The sequence below is a fragment of the Coenobita brevimanus genome, chromosome 25, assembly GCF_032717465.1.
Source record: "Coenobita brevimanus isolate Jiangsu-jjx chromosome 25, ASM3271746v2, whole genome shotgun sequence".
In the NCBI taxonomy this organism is placed as follows: Eukaryota; Metazoa; Arthropoda; class Malacostraca; order Decapoda; family Coenobitidae; genus Coenobita; species Coenobita brevimanus.
This window is the reverse complement of record NC_136978.1, coordinates 1940001-1955000: the sequence shown is the minus strand read 5'-3', so window position 1 is coordinate 1955000 and position 15000 is coordinate 1940001. Positions and strand designations below refer to the sequence as shown.

The window sequence follows — 15000 nt, the reverse complement described above, 5'->3', positions numbered from 1 at the left end:
TTAGTCAGGTTAGCAAGAGATAAGGTCACATGGATACCAGGTGGAGTGAGCAGGTGAATTCAAGTCAGGTTAAGAACTGGTCAGGTGAGAGGGGGTCAGCGGGGCGAGGGAGGTCATGGCACGTGTCTCTCTCGCGTCGGGCCAGCACGGGCAGCCAGGTCAGCGGCAGGTAAGGTCAGCAGAATAACCAGTCGGGCGAGAGGGGGTCAGGGGGGCGAGGTAGGTCAGGGCACGAGTCTGTGGAACCAGGTCACTATACTCTTTGCACTCTAACTTGGCCTAAAATTGCTCTCTCTCGTCTTGAACGCCGGGTTGTAACAGATAAGCACTGGAATATGATGCTAGTCACGAAGAAGTGTTAAAGAGAAGATGTAGCATTGTAGCACGGTCTTACTCTACACCTGAGCTACGTGAAATTAAGCTGTAGAAGGTCGAGATCCTGGGGAAAATTAAGACAAAAAAAATAATGGTAGGATGATGTTTGGGAGTCAGTAAAGAGAGGTTGAAAAGTCAGTCAGTTCATCATTCAGTCAAGTTCAGAGTCATGTCCCTCCCCTCCAGTCAGCGAGTCAGTCAGTCAGTCAGTCAGCATCTAGGCATTAAACAGTCAGCTGCTAAATCCTTCAATTTGTCAGCCAACTCCAACTTATTCCTCCTCCTTCAACCAGTCAGTCAACAGTTATCCAGTAAACCAGTCAGTAAGTCTTTCAGTCAGTCAGTTAAGTCTTAGGTAATCCCTCTCCACCTCCACCCCCACCCCCACCCCCTACCTCTCAACCCCTCATTGTATCGACTATGGGAAAAGTCAACTCAAGTACCCACCCACCGCCCCCTTTTTTCCCCCCCTCCCTTCTCCTACTCCCCTTCTCCCCTTCCCCTCCCCCTACCTCCTTCCCTTGCTCTCCCTACCTCCCCACGACCCCCTTACTTATAGCACTTCGTTCCCTTCTCTTCCTTTCCTTCCATTCCTTCCTTCTCTCCCTTTCCTCCCATTCCTTCCTTCTCTCCCTTTCCTCCCATTCCTTCCTTCTCTCCCTTTCTTCCCTTTCAGTTCTCTTGCCCCTCTCCCTTTCCCTTCCCACTTTCTCCTCCTCTCTTTCCATTTCCCTCCCCCTTTCTCTTCTTTTCTCAGTTTCCTTCTTTCTCTTCTTTCTCCCTTCTCCCCCCTCTTCTTTCCCTTTTATTCCTTTTCCCTTCCCTTTTCCTCCCATCCACTCTCACCTCTCCCTCACTTTCTCCCTTTCCCCCCTCACCCTTCTTTCTCTCCCTTCTCCCCTCCCCCTCTCATCGTCTCTTCTAGTCTTCTCTCCCCCACTTCTCCAGTCCACCTCCCCCCTTCTCTTACATACTCACTTCTCTTACCTGCTTCTCTTCCATTCTCTCTCTCCATCTTTCCCTCCTCCCTCCCAGTCCTTTCCAAGTCCCCCTTTCTTCTTTCCCTTCATTTCCCCCTCCCCCCTCCCCCCCTCCCATTTCCCTTCCTGCACCTACCTAAGCTGTTTCCAGTCCATTTCACCCTTTCCCCCCCCCCTCATCCCCTTCTTTGCTTACCCCTCTCAGCATTCCCCTCACTCTTTCCTATTTCCTTCTTCCTTGCTCTACATATCTTTCTTACTCTTTTCTCTCACATTTTCCCTCTTTTTCCTGTTTCCTTTTCTTCGTTCTGCATTTGCCGTCCACCATTTTCTGTTATCCTCTCATTTTCGTTTTATATCTCTCTCTTTCTTCTTCTCTCTTTTCGCCCCTTTCTCCCTCATCTGTTTATTCTCTCTCTCTCTCTCTCTCTCCCGCTTTCCAGTGTCTCTCTTTTCGTTTACATCTTTCTCTTTCCTCCCTTATTTGCTTTCTAGTTCTCTGTTTTCTTTATCTGTCCTTATCTCTCCTTATTTCCTTATTCCATTTTCTTTTCTCTATACCACCCTAATTCTCCTTTATTTTTCTCAGCCTATTTATGTCGATTTTGTTTTATTTTATTTTTTTCTTATTTTTTTGCGTCCGACTTTGGGTATAGGATCTGGCAGCCCGTTACCTGAGGCCCGGCATTCCTCCTGTGTGTCATATACCCTCACATGTCACCACTTGTGCACCAACACCCACCGCCTTGAATAAATGCCAGGGCTGTCTCATAGTGGACTGGTGTATTGGTGTTAATTGGGGTTTTAGGTATTTCGAACTGAAGGGGTTAAGCCTTTCCACCTTCGTCTTAAGCCAGCAAGCCACCTCCTGCCAGGCTTAGATATGATTTTGAAGCCAGTCTGATCCATGACGCCTTTCCCTTGAGAATGACGCTCCCAACACACCCTACCACACCACAGCACATTGTACCACCGTCTTAACATACTTCTAGCACCCTTTCTACCACCGTCTTAACCTACTCCTAGCACTCTATCACACACCCCAGCACATCCTGCCACCCCTTAACCTACCCATAACACAGCTTGTCACCCTAACAAGCCACAGCACATCCTAGACCTACCCCAACACACCCTAACACACCCCAGCACCCCCATCACATCCCAACACAGCACAGCGGGTCCCGGTGCATATCGAATGGCCGAACAGTGGAGCCAAAGATAACACCAAACGCAAACCAAGTGTAACCTAACTTAATCTAACCTGACCTAACCTCTCCTGACCTGACCTGACCTCACCTGACCTCACCAACCTCGCCTAACCTGATCTAACCTAACCTAACACATCCTGACCACACTCACGTCCATCCTTGTCATTGTATCGCCCTCAGCACACACTCCTAACACACCCCATCACACACATCCACATCTCTATCAGTATTGCACCTGGCACACATCACAGCACACCCTGACCCCCTCCCTCAACCTTCAGCGCATCCCAAACACATCTAAGCACATCCTAACACCTCCCTAACATACCCCAGCACATTCTAACGCTTCCTAACACAGTCCAACACACCAAACACACCCAGGTACAGTCCAGCGTACCCTAACACTGCCCAGCACACGCTATCTTAGCCCAGTGCATTGCCACACATCTCAACACAGCCTTACCCGTGCATGTCGAATGAATGGCGGCTCAGAAGAATCTTGTGCCAACACCTAACCTAACATAACACACCCTAACACATCGCTGCCACCCCAAACACACCCCAGTACACCCCAGCACGATTCTAACACAGCCCATTATACCTCTAACACACCCCAACACACCTCTCTACACAGTCACCTTTGCCTCACCTATCCTAACACATCCCTCTCATCCCCTAACTTACTCACCCCCGCCTCTGCTAATCTGCACCCCTTTGACACATCCCAACCATGCACCCCATCACACTCTAACATATCCGAACACACCCTCCCACCCCAAACACACCTTTCCCACCACACCCAGAACGCCCTATCACCCCAGACACCCCCTCCCCAACAGACCCCAACACCCCTACACACCCCAGACACACCTACAACACCCTATCACCCCCAGCACAACCACATCACCCTATCACCTTACCACACCCAATCACCCCAAACACACCCTCTCCCAAAACACGTCTCCTACAACACCCTAACACCCCCACACACCCCAAACACACCCCAGCACACCCACAACATCCTATCATCTCACCACAACCGGAACACCCTATCACCCCGAACACACCCCAACACACCCTCTCCCCAGACACTTCTCCCACAACCCCCTAACACCCCTACACACCCCAAACACACCCCAGCACACCCCCAGCACAGCCGTAACACAGTGGGCCGTCGTGCATATCGAATGGCGGATCAATAGGACCTTAAGCTGGCCCTACCAACTGCTGCCTGCGTCAGTTTGGTCGGCCCTGGCTGCCTCTGGACGGGTCGGGTCGGGATGGTCTTGGTATGGATGGTTTTTGGTCGGGATGGTCTTGGTCTGGATGGTTTTTGGTCGGGATGGTCTTGGTCTGGATGGTCTTGGTCTGGATGGTCTTGATCGGGATAGTCTTGGTCGAGGTGGTCATGGTCGGGATGGTCTGGGTGTGGATGGTTTTAATGATTGTGGTCTGGATGGTTGTGGGATGGTTGTGGTTCCGTTTTGGGTGATTCGAGGCGTGGATGGTTGGTGAGTGGATGGTTGGTGGAGGTGGATAGGTGGGCTTGTGGATACTGTGGGATGTGCAGTATAGATATATATTTAAAGATGTGCGGATAGCTGCAGATGGATGGTTCGGTTTGACACACACACACACACACACACACACTCTCTCTCTCATTCTCGACCAGATTTAAGGGGGTACTATTTTAAACCCAATAGACTCCTACTATATATTTCCAAGGCAGTAGTTGTAGTGATTTCAAGATAGCCACGATTCCAGTCGCGATTCCAGTCCCTCTAGAATCCTGGAATCTGGAATATGCACCGTGTTCCGTGAGTGGAGGACGCAAATGGAGGCGATGGTTGCGATGGAGAGGCGTTTGCGTGAGTTTTACGGGTCTCGTATGGAAAGTATGTGAGTGTTGGAAGTGTGTGTGTGTGTGTGTGTGTGTGTGTGTGTGTGTGTGTGTGTGTGTGTGTGTGTGTGTGTGTGTGTGTGTGTGTGTGTGTCACGTATCACTAACGCCATCTATAGCTCACATGTTGAACTATGATGAGAAATGTTAACAGTGAGGCTTAGAGATTTCGGCAATTTTGCAACAAGGCTTATGGGATTTTTCGTATTGCAGATCAAATTGCAGAGGAACTGATTAGAATACGGTGTGCAGGAAGGAGATTGAAATAGGGAGAGGGAGGAGGAAGGAAGAATACGGTGAGGAAGGAGGGGAGGAAGGAAGAACACAATGAGGAAGGAGGGAAGGAAGAAGGAACAGCGAATCAGGAGGGATGGAATCTGTCGAGGGAGGAAGGAGGAAGGAAGAGGGAGCGAAGGAAAGAGTGAAGGAGATGGGAGTAGGGAAGGAGGGTAGGGGGAGATGAAGGAAGAAAAGAAGGCGGAAAGGAAGAGTTAGGCTGCATAGGGACACACAGGGAAGGAGGGAAAGGTAGGCAGGAAGGAAATACGAAGGAGGAAAGTGGACGCAAAAATGGGGGATGAGGAAGGAAGGTGTGATTGAGGATGGAGGGAAATAAAGAAAGAATATAATGAAGGAAGGAGGGAAGGAAGAAAATAAAGAAGTAAGGACCACGTAGTAAAGAAGAGGAGGAAGGAAATAAGGATGAAAGCAATAAAGGAAGGAAAGGAAGGAAGGGCAGAGGCAATGTGAGAAAATATAGGAAAAATAAGGAGATAAAGAAATAATCAAACAGGTAAGTAAATAAGCAAGTACGTAAATAAGTAAGGATGTAAACAAGTGTGGAGTGGAACAGGTGGTCATGGTGCTGATGATATCCACTCCACTGAATAATTTACTGGATGAAAAATGGAAAATCACAGTATCGCTTTTTGTCGTCTTGAGTGGATTAGGGGGCGAGGGGGGGCTTAGGGGGGGCAAGGGAAATGGAAATGTGAAGGGGGGGGACTTAGGGAAATGGGAATGTAAGGGGAGCTAAGGGAAGGGGGAGAGTAAAGGGCCGGTGTGGTGGAGCTTTGGGGGTGAATAGGGGCAGATAGATGAGTAAAGGGAGGGAGTGTAGGGAGGGAGGGGGCATAGGGGTGAGTGGGGGTGTGTGGGGGTGGGGGTGTAGGCTATAGGGGCATGTGAAGGCTGTGGGGAATACAAAGGAGTACAAAGGAAAGCAACAACATTTTTATTGATCTTTCTGTGACTGTTTTGAGAAAGAGGATCGTGGAAGATTATGACTGTGGTATCTCTTTTATGAGCCTATGCTAAGGATAGTAAAACAGGTGGACTCCTCTAAGCCTGAGTAGGAGTGGAAGACTTGGAGGGAGGTGTAGGGAAGTGGAGGGAGACTGGAGAAGCGAGAAAGTATATTTAGAAGGTTAGTCAGGTGTAGGCTTGACAGGTGTGGTTTGGACAGGTGTGGGGATAATGAATGTGGGATAGACAGGTGTGGAGACGATGACAGGCAGATGTGTGTGTGTGTGTGTGTGGTTTGGACAGGTGTGGGGATAATGAATGTGGGATAGACAGGTGTGGAGACGATGACAGGCAGATGTGTGTGTGTGTGTGTGTGTGTGTGTGTGTGTGTGTGTGAGAGAGAGAGAGAGAGAGGTGAGGACAGGTGTGGGGGCGAGACAAGTGTGGGGGAGCGGAAGCAGGTGGGGAGAGGGTGGGGGGAGGGAAGGGAGGAGGGAGCAGCAGGTGTGAGAGGGAACGGAAGAGGAGGGGGAGGGTGAAGGGGAGGGGAGGGAGGGATAGAGCTGGGAAGGGGGGAGGGAACTTTCAGGAGAGCAGGTGTCGTGAAGCTTAGTGTAACAGTAGTAGAGAGAGAGAGAGAGAGAGAGAGAGAGAGAGAGGGAGAGAGAGAGAGAGAGAGAGAGAGAGAGAAATGTGGGAAGGGAGTGAGGAAAGGATGAGAGAAGGAGGTGATAGGTAGGTAAAGGAAGGAGGAAAGAGGAGGAATGGAAAGGGAAGGCGTTTGGGGAGGGAGGGAAGGAAGGAAAGGGAGAGACAGGGTGGATATGGAGGGGGAAGGGAGAAGAAAGGGGGAGGATGAGTTGCAGGGAGGGTAGGGTATGAACAAGAAGGAAGGAGAGTGTAGGATAGCTGGATGGATGGGTGGAGCGAGGGAGGGAGGAAGGGGTGGAAAGGAGGGAGATAGTGAGAGGGAGGGATGGAGAGAAGGAGGGAAGGTGGAGGATGAACAGGGAGGAGAGGAAGGAGATTGTGGGAGGATGACATGGAGGAAGAGGGGGAGGGAAGGAGAGAGGAAGGGAGGGATGGAAGGGGGGAGGGAGGGAGGAAGATGAACCGGAAGTGGGGAATAACTTTACTAAAGAGGGAGTTGACGGGTTGATGAGAGAGAGAAAGAGAGAGAGAGAGAGAGAGAGAGAGTACTAATTGTTGTAGTTACGATAATAGTCCAATTAGAGTTTTACATACAGTACTGGCGGTAGCAATAGTGGTAGTTGGGATGGTGGTAGGTGTAGTAATAGCGATGGTAGTAGTTGTGATGGTGGTAGCTGGGGTAGTGGTAGGGGTGTGGTGTATGGTGGTGGTATTGGTAGCGTAGGTAGGTAGTTGTGGTAGTAGGAATGGTTGTGGTATTATAGTGAGTGGTGATGATAGTATGGTTGTAGTGGTGGTGGTGATGGTGGTAGTTCAAGTGGTCATAGAGGTGGTAGTGGTATTGATGGTGGTAGTTGCGATGGTGGTAGGTGCGATGGTGGTAGTTTGCGATGGTGGTAGTTGCGATGGTGGTAGTACTGTCTGTATAAGTAGCGATGGTGGTAATTGTTGTTGCGATGGTGGTAGTAGGTGGATGTATCACAAGTACTGTATTAATATTCATACAAAGGCTAACACTCTCTCTCTCTCTCTCTCTCTCTCTCTCTCTCCTTATCTATCTACCGTATCTACCTGGCGTCTCGTCTTTCATTATATCTATCTACCCATCCACCTGTCCCCCATCTGCTCTCTCTCTCTCTCTCTCTCTCTCCTTTTTCACGCCCGTCTTCCTCCCTTCCTGTTTCTCATTTTACCCTTCCCCTCCCCATCTCCCCCTACCCTCCCTACCCTCCTTTCTATCCCCAACTTCCCTCTATGACTTTTCCTCTCCCTCTTCCCATTCCTTCCTTTCCCTCCCCATCCTCCCCACTTCCCCACCTTGTTTCCCTTCCTTCTCCCTCCCTTTCTTCCCATTTACCTCCCCATGCTCCCCGTCTATCTTTCCTTCTCATCTACCCCTGTTCCATCTCTCCCATGCTTATTTTCTTTCTCCCCACCCTCAGTTCCCCATCATCCCCACCCCATTTCACGCTCCCCACTCGCCTGTCACATTCTTCCCTCTTCCATATTCTCCCCTTACCCTCATCCTCCCCTCTCAAACTGCCAATCCCCCACCACCCCATTCTTCCACTACCTTTCACTCTCCCCACCCTATCCTTCCTTACTTTTCCTCCTCCCCACCTCATCCTTCCCAGCCTTTCCACCCCACTCTTCCCCACCTATCCCTTCACTACCGCACATTTCCCCATCTTTCCCCACTCCATATTCTACTCTTCCCTCACCCTCCCCACCCAGTCTTCCCCCATCGCGCCTTCCACACCCACCGCCGCTCCCCATCACATCCTCCCCGCCCAGTCGTTATCGTACCCCATTCCACCTTCCTTCCCCACCTGTCCTCTCCCCATCCTCCCCACGCGGGCCTTGCCATCCACTATTCATGTTTGTTTTCTCTGGCCTCTTCATAATTCACCTCGCTCATACTTTTGCCCTCGGGAATAGAACCTGCCTCCGTCATACTCGGCTATACCCTCCTCGTCAGGCAGCATACTTGGCCCTGGTATACGCTTGTTCCCTCGGCGGTATACTCAGCTGGTATACTCAGGTGGTGGTTTTCTTAGGGGCCTGGTTTGTCCGTAATTCCAAGGTGGTGTCTACAGGCTTCTGGTTTTGACCGTAATTTGAAGGTGGTTATGAACAGTGACCGTAATTTCAGAAGGGGATTATGAGCAGAGAGAGAGAGAGAGAGAGAGGTGTTTTGACCGTAATTCCCAGGTGGTACGAGATGCTCTTCCTGTGTGACCGTAATTCCCAGGTGGTACGAGATGCTCTTCCTGTGTGACCGTAATTCTGAGGTGGTTATGATCGGGTTTGCCTTGGCCGGAATTCCCAGGTGGCCGGACTGCTCTACGAGGGTGCGATGTGTGATGCAAAGTACTGTAATTTAGTGTTTTATAAATCTCTATCTATCTGTCTATCTATCAATGTCTGTCTATCTATCTATCCATCTGTGTCTATCTACCACTCTGCCTATATATGCATCCATCTATCTCTCTGTCTATCTGTCCGTCATATCTATCTGTCTGTCTACCTGGCTATACCTATCTGTCTATCTATCCATCTATCTATCTATCTATCTATGCGTGTATGTATTATTCATACCAGGACATCATACACTACAACACAGGTGATGTCTTGCGTGCGGACGTGGATGTACACCTCTTCCTTTAGAGATGTATGGAATGTATAGCTGCATTGTAGGGGTGTATAATTTAATTTTTTGACGCGCTAAGTATATTCTAGGATGTAGAATATATAATTTTGGAGTTCTAACAGTATATTATAATTATAGATACATGCTAGAAAGAATGACTCTATTCTTGTATCACTTTCTTTAGGATTTAGCGTTCTGTTTAGGATTTATGCCTGTAATCCTTTTTAGCATACGTGAGATCAGAGTAGGATGTATAATAAATCCTACATTATACATTCCTACGTGTCCTTCATTTTAGAAAGATGAATAACTCCATTCTGACAGCACATGAGTGTTTCAGGGCATTCAACTCATCCATTCATTTTTCACTCAGCCTTATAAACAGACACCCCTTCCCCCCCCAGCCCCCTTCCTTCATTATACAGTGAATAGCCCCGTCACTGCCACTCCCTCAGCCCTGTATTTTGCACCTCATACATTTTTCACCGGTCATACATTATCATACATCATTCACGGGTCATACATTTTAACTGCCGTGAATATAGGATGGAATGTAAGCCGAGATAATGACTCATGCAAGCGGAGTCATTCATTATTCATGTCTCCCCGGACTCTCTCATTCATCATATATTCTCCCTGGTTTTAAAATAGGCTATCATTTAGAGAGAGAGAGAGAGAGAGAGAGAGAGAGAGAGAGGAAATTTCAACCTTTGAACGGAAGATAGGATTCGTTCGGTTGATATTGTATGGAAATTTGTTTTTGCCAAATTTGCTTTCAAAGGACATTTTTTTTTGAAAGGCCTGTTTTGTTTGTGGGTTTTGATGGTGTTTTTTCATGATTTCTCACACACACACACACACACACACACACACACACACACACACACACACACACACACACACACACACACACACACACACACACACACACACACACACACACACACACACACACACACACACACACACACACACACACACACACACACACACACACACACACACACCACTATTGCCCCTTACCCAATTTACTCCCATCTTATCTTCCTTTTCTTCCCATTTCCCTCTTTCCCCCTACTTCCTCCCCCTTCCTCCTTCCTCTCCCCTCCCCTCCCCTCCATCTCTTCCTTTAACCCCCTCCCCTCCCTCCTTATGAACCCCCAACTTTTATTTTTCCTTTTGTCTCTTTCCCCCGACTCTTATTCCCTCTCTTTATTTTCCTCCTCCCCTCCTCCCCAACTTCCACCCCCTCCCACACCCCCACCTGCACACCCACACCTACCCACCTTCTCCACCCCTACACAGACACATCCCACACACACCCACACCCACGCCCCCCCCCACACCCACCCCCATACCCCCACCCTGCCCCCACCCCCAACCCTCACCCCTTCACAATGCCCCACCTTTCTCTCCGTTTCTCATGCAGCCAATGAAGTAAGTAGGTGGAAATTAAGGGGGTACTTGTGGAAACCATGTCATGATTTGTGAGAGAGAGAGAGAGAGAGAGAGAGAGAGAGAGAGAGTTTGTATGCAGGGAATGTGTAGAGTAAGAGTGTGTGTGTGTGTGTGTGTGTGTGTGTGTGTGTGTGTGTGTGTGTGTGTGTGTGTGTGTGTGTGTGTGTTGTGGGCATGGAGGGTGAGGCCGCCTAGAGAGGAAGTTATATAGATTCAGTGTATGATAGCGTATGTGTTAGTGCCCCCCCCTCTCTCTCTCTCTCTCTCTCTCTCTCTTATGGTTCAGTGGTCGTCGCCAGGAAGACCTCAAGTACCCCCTCCCCCCTTTTTCTCTCCCCCTCTCCTCCCAGTTCTTCCCCCTCTCTCTCTCTCTCCCTTCCATTTTTCACTCCTCTTCACCTTCCCACTTTCCATCCCATCTCCATCCTCCTCTTCTTTATACTCCCCTTCCTCTACACCTTTCCATCACCTTCCTCTCCCCCTTTCCTCTTCCTCCCTTCCCATCCCTATATCTTCCCCCCATCTCTCCCTCTTCCTCCTTCCCGCTCACCTTCCCCCTCTCCCTTTTCTTCCCCCCCCTCTCTCCCTCCCTTTTCCTCTTCCCCTTCCTCGTCACAATCCCTTTCATCTTCCTAATTCCCATTTCCTCCCCATTCCTCCCCATCATTTCCCTTCCCCATTCTTCCCCATCATTTCCCCTCCCCATTCTTCCCCATCATTTCCCCTCCCATTTCTCCTCATCATTTCCCCTCCCCATTCCTCCCCATCATTTCCCCTCCCCATTCTTTCCCATCAGTTCCCCTGCCCATTCCCCTCCATCAGTTCCCCTCCCCATCTTCCTCTTTCGAAGGGGAGGAAGAGGGACAAGTAGGGGGCGGGGGAGAAGACAAGAATGGAGGGAAAATGAAGGATGGTGGAAGGAAAAACTGGGGAGATGACATGAGTGAGGCGAGAGAGGGGCGTCATTTGGGGAGAGGTGGAGAAGGAACACGAGACGATTAACAGTATTTTATTATATTTATTTATTTATTTTGGGGGGTTTGGGGGTTTATCAGTTGTTAGTAAAATTATCTGGGAATAGTTAGAGAAAAATTGATACCTTTTTGTCGAGGTGAAAGTGAAATGGTGTGTGAGAGAGAGAGAGAGAGAGAGAGGGAGAGAGAGAGAGAGAGAGAGAGAGACTGACTTTCGCCCCACACACACACACGCCTTTCCCCCTCCCCCTTACCGCTTGCCACTAGCTAATGTGCCCTGACCCCCCTGACCCCCTCCTGACCCTCCCTGACCCCTGACCCCCCTCACCGCGACCTCTATTCACCTGATTTTCACCCATTTATGAATTGGCGTGACTCTAATTGACTCTTGCTTACTTCCGTGACTATTTTTTTTCCCCTTCCCCCTGACTCTTTTCCCCTTCCCCCTGACTCTTTTTCACTTCCCCCTGACTCTTTTTCACTTCCCCCTGACTCTTTTCCCCTTCCCCCTGACTCTTTTTCACTTCCCCCTGACTCTTTTTCACTTCCCCCTGACTCTTTTTCACTTCCCCCTGACTCTTTTTCACTTCCCCCTGACTCTTTTTCACTTCCCCTGACTCTTTCAGTTTCCCCTGACTCTTTCCGTTGACCCTTTCACTTCCTGACTCACTCTTTCTTCACTCTTGTCTCTTGTCATCCTTGTCTCACTTCCCTCTGACTCTCTCTCACTTCCTTCTGACTCTTTCACTTTCTTTTGACTCTCTCTCATTTTCTTCTGACATTACCTTCTCCATCCCCTGACTCGGATAGATTTAGTCGAGAGAGAGAAAGAGAGAGAGAGAGAGAGAGAGGCATACGTACTACATAAACACATACATAGACACACACATACATATATCCAGACAGACAGACGGACAGACAAAGTGATATGGGTACATAGAGAGAGAGAGAGAGAGAGAGAGAGAGAGAGAGAGAGAGAGAGAGAGAGAGAGAGAGTCAGTGCCTGTGGTGGGGGAAGGGGTCGAGAAGGGCGGCAGTTTACCCAGACTTTCACAGTAATGGTCCCTGCCCCCCCCTCTCTCTCTCTCTCTCTCTCTCTCTCTCTCTCTACCCCGTTATCTCTCACATATCAAAGCGTTTTTATTTCGTTTTCTTTCTCTCCCCTGACCTCGTGTGTTTTTGCCTGTTTGTTTGTTTGTTGTTAATGTGCCTTTGTTATCTCCGTAAGATAACAGATAAAAGATGGCAGTTGTTAGTGTCATTAGAGCTGGATTTATGGGTGATTCTCTCTCTCTCTCTCTCTCTCTCTCTCTCTCTCTCTCTCTATCTATCTATCTATCTATCTATCTCTCTTTCTAGTATATTTCTCTTTACAGGTATTTTTTTCTTTCTATAAAAATATATATATATACCTGTGTCTACCTGTATCTCTCTATCTTTCTATCTACCTATCTATCTATCTATCTGTCTATCTATCTATGAATATTTTGGATACTGGTAAAAGTTGTTATTCTACCTAGTGATGAACCACTATATAGATCTCATGAAAAATTAGAGCAAGAGAAGAATTAGCTTTTCATCTCTCCTTCCACATATTATTATTATTATTATTATTATTATTATTATTATTATTATTACTACTACTACTGCTACTACTACTACTACTACTATTACTACTACTACTACTACTACGAGAATTAATCCCTCCCCCTGCCCCTCCCTCAGGCTTCCACCTCTCCGGTACCGTCATGTGTACCCGGAGTTCCATGGGCCCCCCCGCCGCCGCCGCCGCCGCAGCCGCTGCCGCCGCCACCCCCACCACTGCTGCTGCCGCCGCCGCCGCCGCAGCCGCCGCCGTGGATTCCAGCACAACCTCCACCACCACCTCCACCACAACCACCACCACCACCACCGCCACCACACCCTCAGCCTCCACCGCCCCGCAAAAGTGCCAAGTCTCCATATCATTTGACAGGTGCTTGGAGTTATTATTGTTATTATTATTATTATTATTATTATTATTACTCTTATTGCTAGTAAAATGGATATATTAATTTTTAGAAGGATTAAAATGCTTGAAATCTCTCTTATATATTAGTAATCCGAACTGTGTAAAGGGATTATTGACTACATGTTGTGAAGGAAGACCACAATATAAAGGGGGATTACAAGCACCCTCGTAGCTCCGGTGGCGTGGCGATTTACTCTCTTCCCTGATGCATGATTCTGAGGTGTGTGGATGATTAGGGTGTTTTTTGCAGGTTTTTATTTTATTTTATTATTATTATTATTATTATTATTATTATTATTATTATTATTTGCTGTCTTTGTGTTTGTCCAGGTAGTTGCATCATCTCGTAGGGGACTTTTCGTGTGTGTGTGTGTGTGTGTGTGTGTGTGTGTGTGTGTGTGTGTGCAGTCAGCTTTTCTCCCTTTCCAGTTCCCTCCTTCCCCCTCTCCTTCCTTCCCTCAGTTCCCCCCACACCTCCCCTCCTTAACTTTCCTTCTTCCTCCATCCTTCCTCCCCTCAGTTCCTTCTCTCTCTCCATCCTTCCTTCCCTCACTTCCCTCCCTCCCTTCCTCCCAAGTTCCTTCTTTCTTCCTACCTACCTCCATTTTTCGTTCCAGGTTCCCTCCATCCCTCCAAGATTCCTCACTTTTTCCTCCTTCCCTCCATCTAAATTCCTCCACCACTTCAAGTTCTCTCCCTCCCTCTACCAGCTTTCCTCCCTCTGTCCCCCCCCCACGTTCCCTCCATCTCTCCAGTCTCTCCATGCACGTTCTCTCCCTCCCACGTTCCTTCCGTCCTTCCAAGTTCCCCCCCCCTCCACCCAGCCTCTTTCTCCCCTGATTTTCCCCTCCCCAGTTATCTCCCTCCCTCCATGTTCTCTCCTCCTTCCCTCCAGTTCTCTCCCTCCTTCCATCTTCTCTTCACCTTCCCTTCAGTTCGCTTCCTCCCCCCATGTTCTCTCCACCTTCCCTCCAGTTCTCTCCCTCCTTCCATCTTCTCTCCACCTTCCCTTCAGTTCTCTCTTTCCCTCCTTGTTCCCTCCACCTTCCCTCCAGTTGCCTCCACTGCTCCCCAGACAGCAGGCGGGTCCCTCCTCGTGAATATTTCCTACAGGGGGACCTCCTAGGGTACTTAGCCCCCCCTCTTCTCTCCCCTCTTCTCCCCACTCCTCTCTTCTCTCCACTCCTCTCTTCTCCCCACTCCTCTCTTCTCTCCACCCCTCTCTTCTCTTCTCTCCTCTCTTCTTTCTCTTCGTCTGTGCCCTCTTTTCTTCTCCTCTTCGATCCATTCTCCCTCTCTCTTCATTTTTCTTTTCGTTTTCCCTTCTTCCCTTCTCTTTTTCTGTTTTCTTCATCGCCTCCTCTCCTCTCTTCTTTCTCTTTTTCCTCCCCTCACTTCTCTCTTTTCTACTTTCCTCTGCTCTCTCCTCTCTAGTTCTCTTTCGTCGTCTTCATCTTGTCTCTTCTCATCTTTGTTTCTTTGCTTTTTCTTTGCTCACATGATCCTCTCTTTTCGCTCATTCGTCTGATTTTTCTGTCTTTCCTGTCT

The 15000-nt window shown here is 48.8% G+C and overlaps 1 protein-coding gene across 1 annotated transcript in view; it reads left to right on the top strand.

Annotated features, from left to right (window-relative positions):
• The window catches only part of LOC145393735 (zinc finger SWIM domain-containing protein 4-like), a 222871-nt gene that overhangs the window by 171373 nt on the left and 36498 nt on the right, over positions 1–15000 (top strand). Inside the window, exon 2 of the mRNA XM_080267778.1 lies at positions 13167–13416. Within this exon, the coding sequence (XP_080123904.1) occupies positions 13167–13416 (250 nt within the window). The remainder of the gene's footprint in view (positions 1–13166; positions 13417–15000) is intronic.